The sequence below is a fragment of the Salmo trutta genome, chromosome 12, assembly GCF_901001165.1.
Source record: "Salmo trutta chromosome 12, fSalTru1.1, whole genome shotgun sequence".
NCBI classification, from domain to species: domain Eukaryota; kingdom Metazoa; phylum Chordata; class Actinopteri; order Salmoniformes; family Salmonidae; genus Salmo; species Salmo trutta.
The window spans coordinates 36,041,420-36,054,241 of NC_042968.1; the positions used below are offsets into that span (position 1 = coordinate 36,041,420).

Sequence of the window (12,822 nt, forward strand, 5' to 3'; positions counted from 1 at the left end):
GTCTCCGTCCCACATAGCACCCTGTTACTTACAGTAGTGCACTACTTTTGAACAGAGCCCTATGGGGCCCTGAACAAAAGTAGTGCACTATATAGGGAATAGGGTGCCATTTTGAACACACAGTGTTGTGTAACTGGAAAAGAACACCTTGGGAAGATTAAAGGAGTTCCGGCAGCAGCTCTGTCAGAATGTCTAAATGCCGGACTGAAGTCCCTTCTCAGTGGGAATGGTGAGGTAGGGTGCGTCTCAAATGGCACCCTATTCTCTTTATAGTGCACTACTTTTGAACAGAGCTGCATGGGCCCTGGTCAAAAGTAGTGCACTGTCTATGGCAGTGTTTCCCACGTCATCGGAGCCCAGGGAGCAGTTGTTGTTGGGGGTTAACTGCCTTACTGTAGTGCTCCTGAATGAAGTGATTCTTACTACTAACAGTGTATGTGTAAACAAGGGGAGAGTGCAACTTCTTGGAATAAAATGCAGCTCTGTAATAGCCAGTTTGGATTAACAAACCCCCTCTAGAATGTTCTGATGAAGGATTAGTGGAGATTACTGTTAATGAGAACTGGGATTTGGTGTCTACACCGTCTGCACACACACAGACAGACAGCACACACACACACACACACACAAACACACACAAAACCTTCAGATGTTCTCCAGCTTGTCTGATGATGACTGAACCAGATGTGCTAACGCAGCCCCCTCACAGAGCTCCAGGTAGACATTACACCGATCTAACGCAGCCCCCTCACAGAGCTCCAGGTAGACATTACACCGATCTAACGCAGCCCCCTCACAGAGCTCCAGGTAGACATTACACCGATCTAACGCAGCCCCCTCACAGAGCTCCAGGTAGACATTACACCGATCTAACGCAGACCCCTCACAGAGCTCCAGGTAGACATTACACTGATCTAGGATAAGCTTACCCTGCGCCTAAATCCTTACTTTAAGCATCAGGGACGGAAACTCAAAACTGACCTTAGATCAGTTTCAGGGAGAAACTTAATCCTATTCCCTCATGTGGAGTCATAGGTAGAAGTTGTCCCTAGCCACTGATACATTCTAACAATTATGGATAGGATTGGAAATAATGCAATCTGATCCTAGATCTGTTGTTAAATAAGGGCAGAGGAGAGGGGTGGACGCACCTTCCTCAGCATCCTGGGGGGAAACATACACTCACTGTCTCCAGTTCCACACAGGGAGAGAAATGTAATGGTCCTCCCCCTGACCTGCTGTAGCGACCCCGAGACTTAGACCTGGCGCCACGGGTTGGAAGTCAGCTGTAAAACCTCCTAAAGAATTGCAGATCTAGGATCAGATTGCATTCTCCCCGATCCCAACCTTAACCGTTAGAATGGTGAAATAAGATCTGACCCTGTATCAGCAGCTGAACATTACACTCCATATGATAAATGACATGCATGTCAAAAACAGACTGACTCAGTTTGTACGATTGGGAAATGGAGACGCGCTGTAGATTTTCAGTTTGGTAAACCTGTTTCCAAGACCGTTCCTCGAGTACAACCCAGCCTTTTCACTTTTTTGATTTTACCAGCAAACTAACACACTAGATTTGACTGGGCAACTAACCATCAGGCCCTTGATTATTTGAATCAGCCAGTGATTAGTTGAATCAGCCAGTGATTAGTTGAATCAGCCAGTGATTAGTTGAATCAGCCAGTGATTAGTTGAATCAGCCAGTGATTAGTTGAATCAGCCAGTGCTGGAATAGGTGGTACTGGGGTTCATCGAGGAGAGATTTTGCAAAGACTGTCAGATAACACTAGTGTAACTAAGTTGGAACCGGCAGGTTACCTCCATACAATGCAAATCACTTCCCTGTGCTTTGAGTTGGAGTAGTCTTTATTATAATGAACTGGCTGAATACAGTGCTTTAACAACTGAGTGATAATGACGTACCCTAACCATTAAGCCATTTTTGACATACAACTAGCCAGTACTGTCACCATCCCTAAAATCACTATGCTGATTGGCTGACAGCCGTGGTATATCAGACAGTATACCAGTATGACAGTATAACAAAACACTTATTTTTACTGCTCTAGTTACATTGGTAACCAGTTTATAATAGCAATAAGGCATTTCGGGGTTTGTGATATATGGCCAATATACCCCGGCTAAGGGCTGTATCCAGGTACTCCGCGTTGCGTCGTGTGTAAGAACAGCCCTTAGCCGTGGTATATTGGCCATAAACCACACCCCCTCGTGCCTTATTGCTTAATTAATAAAGACTGTGTGGTTCAATCCCTGAATGCTGATTGGCTGACAGCTGTGGTATATATTGGTCATGTACCACACCTCCTCGGGCCTTAATGCTTAATTAAAGGCTGTGTGGTACCCTCTATCTGAAATATTCCAGTCAAGGAAAGCGTAACATACTTTGGGATTACCATATCTAAGAATCAATAGGAAAGATGCTCATTAAACTTAAATTCCATTATTGAAAAAAACAAAAAGAGGTTGAACCAATTGTTGCAGAGGGATTCCTCCTTGAAAGGTTGAGTATTGCTTTCCAAAGCTGAGGGTATCTCCAGAAGCTTAGTCCCTACATCTTGACAACACAATAGGTAAAGCTCTTGACCAGATGTTTTTCAACTTCATCTGGAAAAATTATACACATTATATTAGGAAATCTGTCGTCATGGATGCATATGAATATGGTGCTAGATTAAAAAATATATATATATATTTCCCTACTTTGAATAATACTTTGAAGGTAAATTGGGCCAAACATTTCTTAAAGAATCCAACTTCAATTTGGAATTTCATACCTCATTATATCTCCTGTTTGCTGGCTTCAATTTTATTTTGCTTTGTAACTATAACATTCATAAGATTCAAAATGATCTGCTTTCATAGACACATGTCTTTAGTGTGGTATTAAAATATAAACATCACTGTCACGCTGGTATGAAGGGTCGGGAGACAGGCGCAGGAATGCGTAATCTTTTTTTTTATATTAAGCCCAAATTACGGCGTGCCGTGTAAAGGCACGGGGACGAAGACCAATCAAACACGTAACAAAACACAGGGTTGAACCCCAAACAAAAGAGCGAGGAGTACCTCAAATAAATAATACATACGCACAATGATTAACACACGGGACGAGACCCATAATCACCTGCTCAATCCACAACGGCATGAGAGCCAAAACACACAGCACAGGTACTCACACCACCAACGGACATAGTAACAATAATCGACAAGACAATGGTGAACCAAGGGCACACTTATACAAGTACTAATCACTGGGAATAGGGGCCAGGTGTGAATAATGATAGTTCCGGAGGGATCCGTGACAATCATTTTTCCCCTCATAGGTATTTCATTTGGAACAATACGAACATTTTGTATAGAAACAAGTCTTTGTTTTTAGAACTGGGTTGATAATCATATTCTCCTGGTGAGTCACTTTTTAATGCAGAAGGGATGTTACTCAGTTCTGAAGATTTTTTTGAACTCTTTACATATTCCTGTTACACCTAAAGAGTTTACATAGTCTTTGATGCTATTCCATCTGGAACTGTCATGCTGTTAAGAGGTGTAATCAGACCTCACCTCACCTCACCTTCTTTATTGATTAGATTTGATTTGAGATATCCTCGCTTAATCCAATTGACTCTCCAGTAGGAAAAATGTGTTTCTCCTTGCACCCTCAGAACAATACGTGCTTTATTTCAAAGGAAATGTTATATATATTCCTTACTTCTAACTTACTGGAATACATTTGTTATCCTCCCTGGGCGAGCGTCCCACCTAGTCAACAGCCAGTGGAATCGCGTGGCGCGAAATACAAATACCTCAAAAATGCTATAACTTCAATTTCTCAAACATATGACTATTTTACGCCATTTTAAAGACAAGACTCTCGTTAATCTAACCACATTGTCTTATTTCAAAAAGGCTTTACAGCGAAAGCAAAACATTAGATTATGTCAGGAGAGTACCCTGCCAAAAATAATCACACAGCCATTTTCAAAGCAAGCATATATGTCACAAAAACTAAAACCACAGCTAAATGCAGCACTATCCTTTGATGATCTTCATCAGATGACACTCCTAGGACATTATGTTATACAATACATGCATGTTTTGTTCAATCAAGTTCATATTTATATCAAAAACCAGCTTTTTACATTAGCATGTGATGTTCAGAACTAGCATACCCACCGCAAACTTCCGGTGAATTTACTAAATTACTCATGATTAACGTTCACAAAATACATAACAATTATTTTAAGAATTATAGATACAGAACTCCTTTATGCAATCGCGGTGTCAGATTTTAAAATAGCTTTTCGGCGAAAGCACATTTTGCAATATTCTGAGTACATAGCCCGGCCATCACAGCTAGCTAATTTGACACCCACCAAGTTTGGCCCTCACCAAACTCAGATTTACTATAAGAAAAATGTGATTACCTTTGCTGTTCTTCGTCAGAATGCACTCCCAGGACTTCTACTTCAACAACAAATGTTGTTTTGGTTCCAAATAATCCATAGTTATATTCAAATACCTCCATTTTGTTCGTGCGTTCAGGTCACTATCCGAAGGGTGACGCGCGAGCGCATTTCGTGACAAAACAAATTCAAAATATTCCATTACCGTACTTCGAAGCATGTCAAACGCTGTTTAAAATCAATTTTGATGCTATTTTTCTCGTAAAATAGCGATAATATTCCAACCGGGCGACGTTGTATTCATTCAAAGGCTGAAAGAAAAAAATTGAGAATTCTCATGAACGCGCTTCTCAGTCTCACTGTTCCCAGGCTGACCACTCACAAACAGAGCTGCTGTACTTCGCCCAGAGACTGCAGACACCCCATTACACTTTCTGGCGCCTTCTGAGAGCCAATGGAAGCCTTAGAAAATGTCACGTTACAGCACAGATGCTTTATTTTCGATAGAGATGCAACTGAAGGACAACAAATTGTCAGACAGGGCACTTCCTGTATGGAATCTTCTCAGGTTTTGGCCTGCCATATGAGTTCTGTTAAACTCACAGACACCATTCAAACAGTTTTAGAACCTTCAGAGTGTTTTCTATCCGAATCTACTAATTATATGCATATTCTCGTTTCTGGGCAAGAGTAGTAACCAGTTTAAATCGGGTACGTTTTTTATCCGGCCGTGCAAATACTGCCCCCTAGCCCCAACAGGTTAATAATATCTGTTGGGAAAATTTTTGGTTATTACCACATGAATAGCTGCTTATCTGCTTGTTAACAAGTTCAAAGAGGTCTCTTTCAGAATGATCCATAAGTATTACCCTGTGAATAATTACCTGAAGGAACTGAAAAAAGACATTAACATTAACTGTACTTGTTGTGATGAGCATCCAGAAACTGTTTGGCATTTATTTTGGCATTGTCTACATGAGAGATATTTGTAGATTTATAATTGCCAATATTCTTGATGACTTTTGTTTATTATGGGAGAATGTACTGCTCGGTTTCCTTAACTATAACAAGGATAAATAAATCAAAATGTACCTCTTACATTTAATTTTGCTAATGGGAAAATGTCATATTCATATTCATTCATATTCATGTTGATTCACAAAGGAGTTCTAGCAGTACAGTAAAATTATTCTACAGTCTTTGAACAGTCAACATGTCTTTTAAGGCCTTTGTATAATTAAACAATAAGGCATAAGGGGGTGTGATTTATGGCCAATATACCACGGCTAAGGGCTGTTATACCACATACCCCAGCCATATACCACATATCCCAGCCATATACCACATATCCCAGAGGTGCCTTATTGCTATTATAAACTGGTTACCAACGTATTTAGAGCAGTAAAAATACATGTTTTGTCATACCCGTGGTATTCGGTCTGATATACCATGACTGTCAGCCAATCAGCCTTCAGGGCTCAAACCACCCAGTTTGACACGTCTGATTTGGACTGGCGGATAGGCGGAATCAAATGCAGGAGACAGAGGTGCTGGAGGTGAGTGTCTTTTAATAAAACGGACACCCACAAACGCCGAAAAGCACAGGGCGCTATACAAAGTTCGCCTGGGAGAAACACTTTCCCATAAAACACAAAATATAATTCAAAGGCACAAAAAGGCAAGGAGCGCAGCCCGGTAAAATCCTTCGATAATAATTGTCGGTAACACAACGTGGACAATAAACAATCCCGCACAAAATCCCAACTGAAAACACACATTAAATAAGTCCCCACTAATGACATACACAAAACAGGTGCGGAACAGACAGACAAAACTAAACGACACAGAAACAACGATCGGTGGCAGCTAATAGGCCGGCGACGACGAGGAGGGGCGCCACTCTCGTTGGATCCTGTGACAGTACCCCTCCCCTGACCCCGGCCTCGGGGACGGCCCGGAGGGCGAGGCGCCGGCCGATCCGGTCGGCGACGGTGGAAGTCCAGCAGCATAGAGGGGTCCAGAACGTCCGCCGCCGGAACCCAGCACCTCTCCTCCGGACCGTACCCCTCCCAGTCCACGAGGTACTGCAGGCCCCCTACCCGACGTCGGGAGTCCAGGATGGCTCGGACTGTGTACGCCGGGCTCCCCCCGATGTCCAGGGGGGGCGGGGGGGCCTCCAGCATCTCACTGTCCTGCAGCGGACCAGCTACCACCGGCCTGAGGAGAGACACATGAAACGAGGGGTTAATAAGGTAATACGAAGGAAGTTGTAACCTGTAACACACCTCGTTTATCCTCCTCAGGACTTTAAACGGCCCCACAAACCGCGGACCCAGCTTCCAGCAGGGCAGGCGGAGAGGCAGGTTCCGGGTCGAGAGCCAGACTCTATCCCCCGGGTTAAACACAGGGGCGTCACTGCGGTGGCGGTCAGCGCTCTCCTTGTGCCATTCGCTCGCCCTCCTTAAACATTCCTGGACCGCATTCCAGGTCTCCTGAGAGCGCTTGACCCATGCCTCCACCGCAGCAGCTCTGGCTCTGTTGCCATGGCACCAGGACCGGCTGATACCCCAGCACCACCTGGAAGGGTGACAGATTAGTGGAGGAGTGGCGCTGAGAGTTCTGGGCCATCTCGGCCCATGGCACGAACTGCGCCCACTCCCCTGGCCGGTCCTGGCAATACGACCGCAGGAACCTGCCCACATCCTGGTTGATGCGCTCTACCTGCCCATTACTCTCGGGGTGGAACCCCGAGGTCAGGCTGACCGAGACCCCCAGCCTCTCCATAAACGATTTCCATACCCTGGACGTAAACTGGGGACCCCGATCAGATACGATGTCCTCGGGCACCCCATAGTGCCGGAAGACGTGAGTGAACAGAGTGAACAGGGTCTGCAGGGCCGTAGGAAGACCGGGCAAAGGGAGCAGATGGCAGGACTTAGAGAACCTGTCCACAACGACCAGGATCGCCGTGTTCCCCTGAGACGGTGGGAGATCCGTAAGGAAATCCACCGAGAGGTGAGTCCAGGGCCGCTGTGGAACAGGGAGGGGCTGTAATTTCCCTCGAGGTAGGTGCCTAGGAGCCTTACACTGAGCGCATACTGAACAGGACGAGACATAACTCCGGACATCCTCAGCCAAGGTGGGCCACCAGTACCTCCCCTTCAGGCCCCGCACTGTCCGTTCCACCCCAGGAAGACCCGAGGAGGGTAGAGTATGGGACCATCGGATCAGGCGATCGCGAACACCAAGCGGAACGTATTTCAGGCCCACGGGACACTGCGGTGGAGTAGGTTCTGACCGACCCGCCCGCTCGATGTCCGCATCCACCTCCCATATCACCGGTGCCACCAGACAGGAGGCGGGAAGTATGGGAGTAGGATCGATGGTCCGCTCCTCGGTGTCGTAGAGACGCGACAGTGCGTCAGCCTTCCGGTTCCGGGAACCTGGAATGTACGAGAGAGTGAAGTTAAACCTCGTAAAAAACATTGCCCACCTCGCCTGACAGGGATTAAGCCTCCTCGCTGCCCGAATATACTCCAGGTTACGGTGGTCGGTCCAGATGAGAAAAGGGTGACGTGCCCCCTCAAGCCAATGTCTCCACACCGTCAAAGCCCTGACCACGGCTAACAGCTCCCGGTCCCCCACATCATAATTGCGCTCCGCCGGGCTCAGCTTCTTAGAAAAGAACGCGCATGGGCGAAGCTTCGGAGGAACGCCCGAACGCTGCGACAGCACAGCTCCTACCCCAGCCTCGGACGCGTCCACCTCCACTATGAATGGCAAAGAGGGGTCCGGATGCGCCAGGACAGGTGCATTGGTAAACAGAACCTTCAGACGATGGAAGGCTCTGTCCGCCTCTGCTGACCATCGTAGCCGCACCGGCCCCCCCTTCATCAGTGAAGTAATGGGAGCCGCTACCTGGCCAAAACCCCGGATAAACCTCCGATAATAATTAGCGAACCCCAAGAACCGCTGCACCTCCTTCACAGTGGCTGGGGTTGGCCAATTACGCACAGCCGTCACGCTGTCACACTCCACCTCCACCCCCGAGGTGGAAATGCGATATGCTAGAAATGAGACATCTCTTTTGAAGAACTCACATTTCTCAGCCTTGACGTATAGGTTATGCTCCAGCAGCCGCCCAAGCACTTTACGCACCAGGGACACATGTTCAGCGCGTGTGGCGGAGCAGATCAGGATGTCATCGATGTACACCACCACACCCTGCCCGAGCATGTCCCTAAGGACCTCGTCCACAAAGGATTGGAAGACAGCGGGAGCATTCTTTAACCCATACGGCATGACGAGGTACTCATAATGGCCCGATGTGGTACTAAATGCGGTTTTCCACTCGTCTCCATCTCGGATACGCACCAAGTTATACGCACTCCTGAGATCCAATTTCGTGAAGAAGCGCGCCCCGTGAAATGACTCCACTGCCGTAGCAATGAGAGGTAGCGGGGTAACTGAAACCCACTGTGATAGCATTTAGACCTCTATAGTCAATGCACGGGCGCAGACCTCCCTCCTTCTTCTTCACGAAAAAGAAGCTCGAGGAGACGGGGGATTTAGAGGGCCGAATGTATCCCTGTCTCAAGGACTCAGCGACGTATGTATCCATAGCCACTGTCTCCTCCTGAGACAGAGGATACACGTGACTCCTAGGAAGAACCGCGTCAGCCTGGAGGTTTATCGCACAATCCCCTCGTCGATGGGGTGGTAATAGAGTCGCCTTCGTCTTACTGAAAGCGATAGCCAAATCGACATACTCTGAGGGAATGTGCACGGTGGAGACTTGGTCTGGACTCTCCACCGTAGTCGCACCGATGGAAACTCCTATGCACCTACCTGAGCACTCCCTCGACCACCCCGTTAGAGCCCTCTGCCCCCACGAAATCTGGGGGTTGTGTGTGGCTAGCCAGAGGATTCCCAGTAACACTGGGAACGCTGGGGAGTCAATGATGAACAGGCTGATACGCTCCACATGACCCCCCCACGTCTGCATAACCAGTGGCACGGTGACCTCCCCTACTTGGCCTGACCCTAGCGGTCGACTATCTAGGGCGTGCACAGGGAAGGGGTGGTCCAGCTGAACCCGGGGAATCCCCAACCTCTTAGCTAACCCATGGTCCATAACCTCCCAGCTGCACCTGAATCGACTAGTGCCTTATACTGGAAGTGAGGGGAAAAATTAGGAAAACAAACGGAGGTGTACAAGTGGTCGACAGGGGGCTCTGGGTGTGGCTGGTGCGGACTCACCTGGGGGGCCGAAGCAGTGCTCTGCCTGCCCTCCGAACTCCCGGAGGGACCTCTCCAGCACCGGTCCACAGTGTGTCCTCTGCATCCACATCGGGTGCAGGAGAGACCCCCCCATCCGGTCCTCCTCGGTGCAGCCCCCCCTATCTCCATGGGCTGTGGAGCGGGAGGACTGGTAGGCGGAACGAACAGGCCCCGACTGGAACGTCCCCGGGCAGCCAGCAGGTTGTCCAATCTAATGGACAAATCCACCAGTTGGTCCAGAGTGGAGGTATTGTCCCTACATGCCAGCTCCCGGCGGACGTCCTCGCGAAGGCTGCACCTATAGTGGTCTATCAGGGCCCGCTCGTTCCACCCCGATCCAGCGGCGAGAGTCCGGAATTCCAACGCGAAATCCTGAGCGGTCCTCGTCTCCTGTCTCAAATGGAATAGTAGCTCACCCGCCGCCCTGCCCTCCAGGGGATGATCGAAAACCGGGTGAACTCAGGGTAGTCACCCGGGCCGAGTCTGGACCATCCCAGACCGCATTGGCCCATTCCAGGGCTCGACCCGTGAGACACGAGACGAGGACGCTCACCCTCTCTTCGTCGGAGGGAGGGGGGCGGACGGTCGCCAGGTACAGTTCCAGTTGGAGGAGGAACCCCTTGCACCCAGCGGCCGTCCCATCGAACTCCCTGGGAGGTGAAATCCGGATCCCGCTGGCACCCGCTTCAGTGGATGTGGGTAGGGGCGCAGGGTGAGGGACCGGAGCTGGTCCTGCTGGGGAGGCACTTCTCTCCCATCTCTCCAACCGGGCCAACACCTGATCCATGGCCGAGCCTAGGCGGTGGAGGAGGCCGGCATGCTGGGAGACCTGCTCAGCCATGGATGGTGCTTCTGCTCCTGCTGACTCCATCAGTTTTGGTGCGGGATTCTGTCACGTCTGATTTGGACTGGCGGATAGGCGGAATCAAATGCAGGAGACAGAGGTGCTGGAGGTGAGTGTCTTTTAATAAAACGGACACCCACAAACGCCGAAAAGCACAGGGCGCTATACAAAGTTCGCCTGGGAGAAACACTTTCCCATAAAACACAAAATATAATTCAAAGGCACAAAAAGGCAAGGAGCGCAGCCCGGTAAATCCTTCGATTATAATTGTCGGTAACACAACGTGGACAATAAACAATCCCGCACAAAATCCCAACTGAAAACACACATTAAATAAGTCCCCACTAATGACATACACAAAACAGGTGCGGAACAGACAGACAAAACTAAACGACACAGAAACAACGATCGGTGGCAGCTTATAGGCCGGCGACGACGACCGCCGAGCGCCGCCCGACCGAGGAGGGGCGCCACTCTCGTTGGATCCTGTGACACAGTTTATAATCTGTAATTTGTTGAAACACATATAGCGTATATGTTGTCCTTGTTTGTTCGTATACTTCCTGTATAACGCTGTCTCCATTATTATTCTACTGTGTTGCTCCTGTCTCTATTTGATTAGTAAAGCGTTATAGCATGTTATTCTGTGTGGAGTATTGTAACCACCCATATAGAAGTTATTTAGTTCCCCTTTGGGGAGGATATCTGGACAATTTGTACATTTATTAACTAAGATATGGGTGTTTTAATTCCTGGCAGTACATTACAGAACAGAACAGCTGAATGAGTTAGTTGAGGTTACAATCACACAGGATACGTCCCAAATGGCATCCTTTCCCCTATATAGTGCACAACTTATGATCAGGGCCCATAGGACTGTAGTCAAAAGTAGTGCACTATATAGAGAATAGGATGCCATTTGGGACTCATCCGTGAGAGGAAACACTTTGCATTACTCAGAGCTTTCATTCATCCTGAACTCTCAGTTTTGAAATGATCTCTAAAGAGACAAGTAAACAAACAGAATGATTAGTGAACATGTTTTGTAAATGGAGGGTTTTTGCCCACTGCAGAGCCCAGCAGGCGAGTGTATAGTTCAGCTCGGAGGATGAATCCCAAGTGGCAAATGTCAAAAGTAGTGCCATTTGGGACGCAGATCCAGAGTAGCCGACTGGCGCCTACTGTAGTTCAAAGTGTTAATAAGGAGGTTTGCTTGTATGTACCATCCCGGTCTGAGGACTTTACTGTGTGTGTGTGTTCCTTCATGTGTCTGTGTGTAGTACGAGTACAGGAATAAAGGTTGACTCCTCTCCCCTCACAGCCAGCCACAGCAGACAAGGAGGTCAATTACATTTCAGGAATTAAACTACACTCCCCATGTCCATTCTCACCCACAGGAATTGAAATGGACTTGAGCCTGTTTCTATTGCCCTGCCCTAGTTAGACAGATGGGAAGAGAGACTGGTGGCTGGGAAGATGTGAGGGCCAAGGTGCATTAGTCAATTCCTCCAGCTGAGAGAGAGAGAGAGTGTGTGTGTGTGTGTGTGTGTGTGTGTGTGTGTGTGTGTGTGTGTGTGTGTGTGTGTGTGTGTGTGTGTGTGTGTGTGTGTGTGTGTGTGTGTGTATAAAGGGAATAGGTTGCCATTTAGAATGCGTGCAGTCAGGCTATCTGTCAAGATGCCCACATCAGGACAGGCACAGCGTTGGCACCATGTTGGCATCACCTACACCGCTGTGTCACACGGAGGGATTAATCAATTGGAAGGGGGCATCTGGGGTGGGAGATCTCTGTAAATAGATATTTGATTAAAAAGAGAGAGTATGTGTCTGTGTGTGTGTGTCATTTATGTGTGTGTATGGCCCATACCTTGGACCAGTCCCCAGTCTTCCACTCGTAACATTTGGAGCGGTCCTCACAGGGCTCCTGGTCAGCAGGCTGAGAGAGGGGGTCACAGCTCCCCTGGGGGTTGGTGCACCTCACTATCCTCCGACGGAACCCACTGCCACAGTCTGAAGAACACTGGGGAGAGGAGGGAGGGAGAAGGGAGAGGGAGACCAGGGGAGGGAGGGAGGGAAGAAGAGAGTGGAGGGAGGGAAGAAAGGAGGGAGAGAGAGTAAGAAGGGAGATGGAGACAAGAGGGAAATGGAGAGAGGGAAAAATTGGAGTTGAGGGAGAGGGACAAAGGGAAGGGACATATAGAGGAGAGAAAAGGGAACATGAAAGAGGGAGGAAGAGGTGGAAAATAATTACAGTAGAGAGGGAAGAGAGGG

General features: G+C 48.3%; 1 protein-coding gene across 3 annotated transcripts in view; it reads right to left on the reverse strand.

The window, feature by feature from the left end:
- Positions 1-12,822, reverse strand: part of LOC115203456 (A disintegrin and metalloproteinase with thrombospondin motifs 17) — a 235,254-nt gene that overhangs the window by 5,873 nt on the left and 216,559 nt on the right. For all 3 annotated transcript variants that reach the window (XM_029768142.1, XM_029768140.1, XM_029768141.1), the window contains one exon: positions 12,419-12,571. In XM_029768142.1, the coding sequence (XP_029624002.1) occupies positions 12,419-12,571 (153 nt within the window). The remainder of the gene's footprint in view (positions 1-12,418; positions 12,572-12,822) is intronic.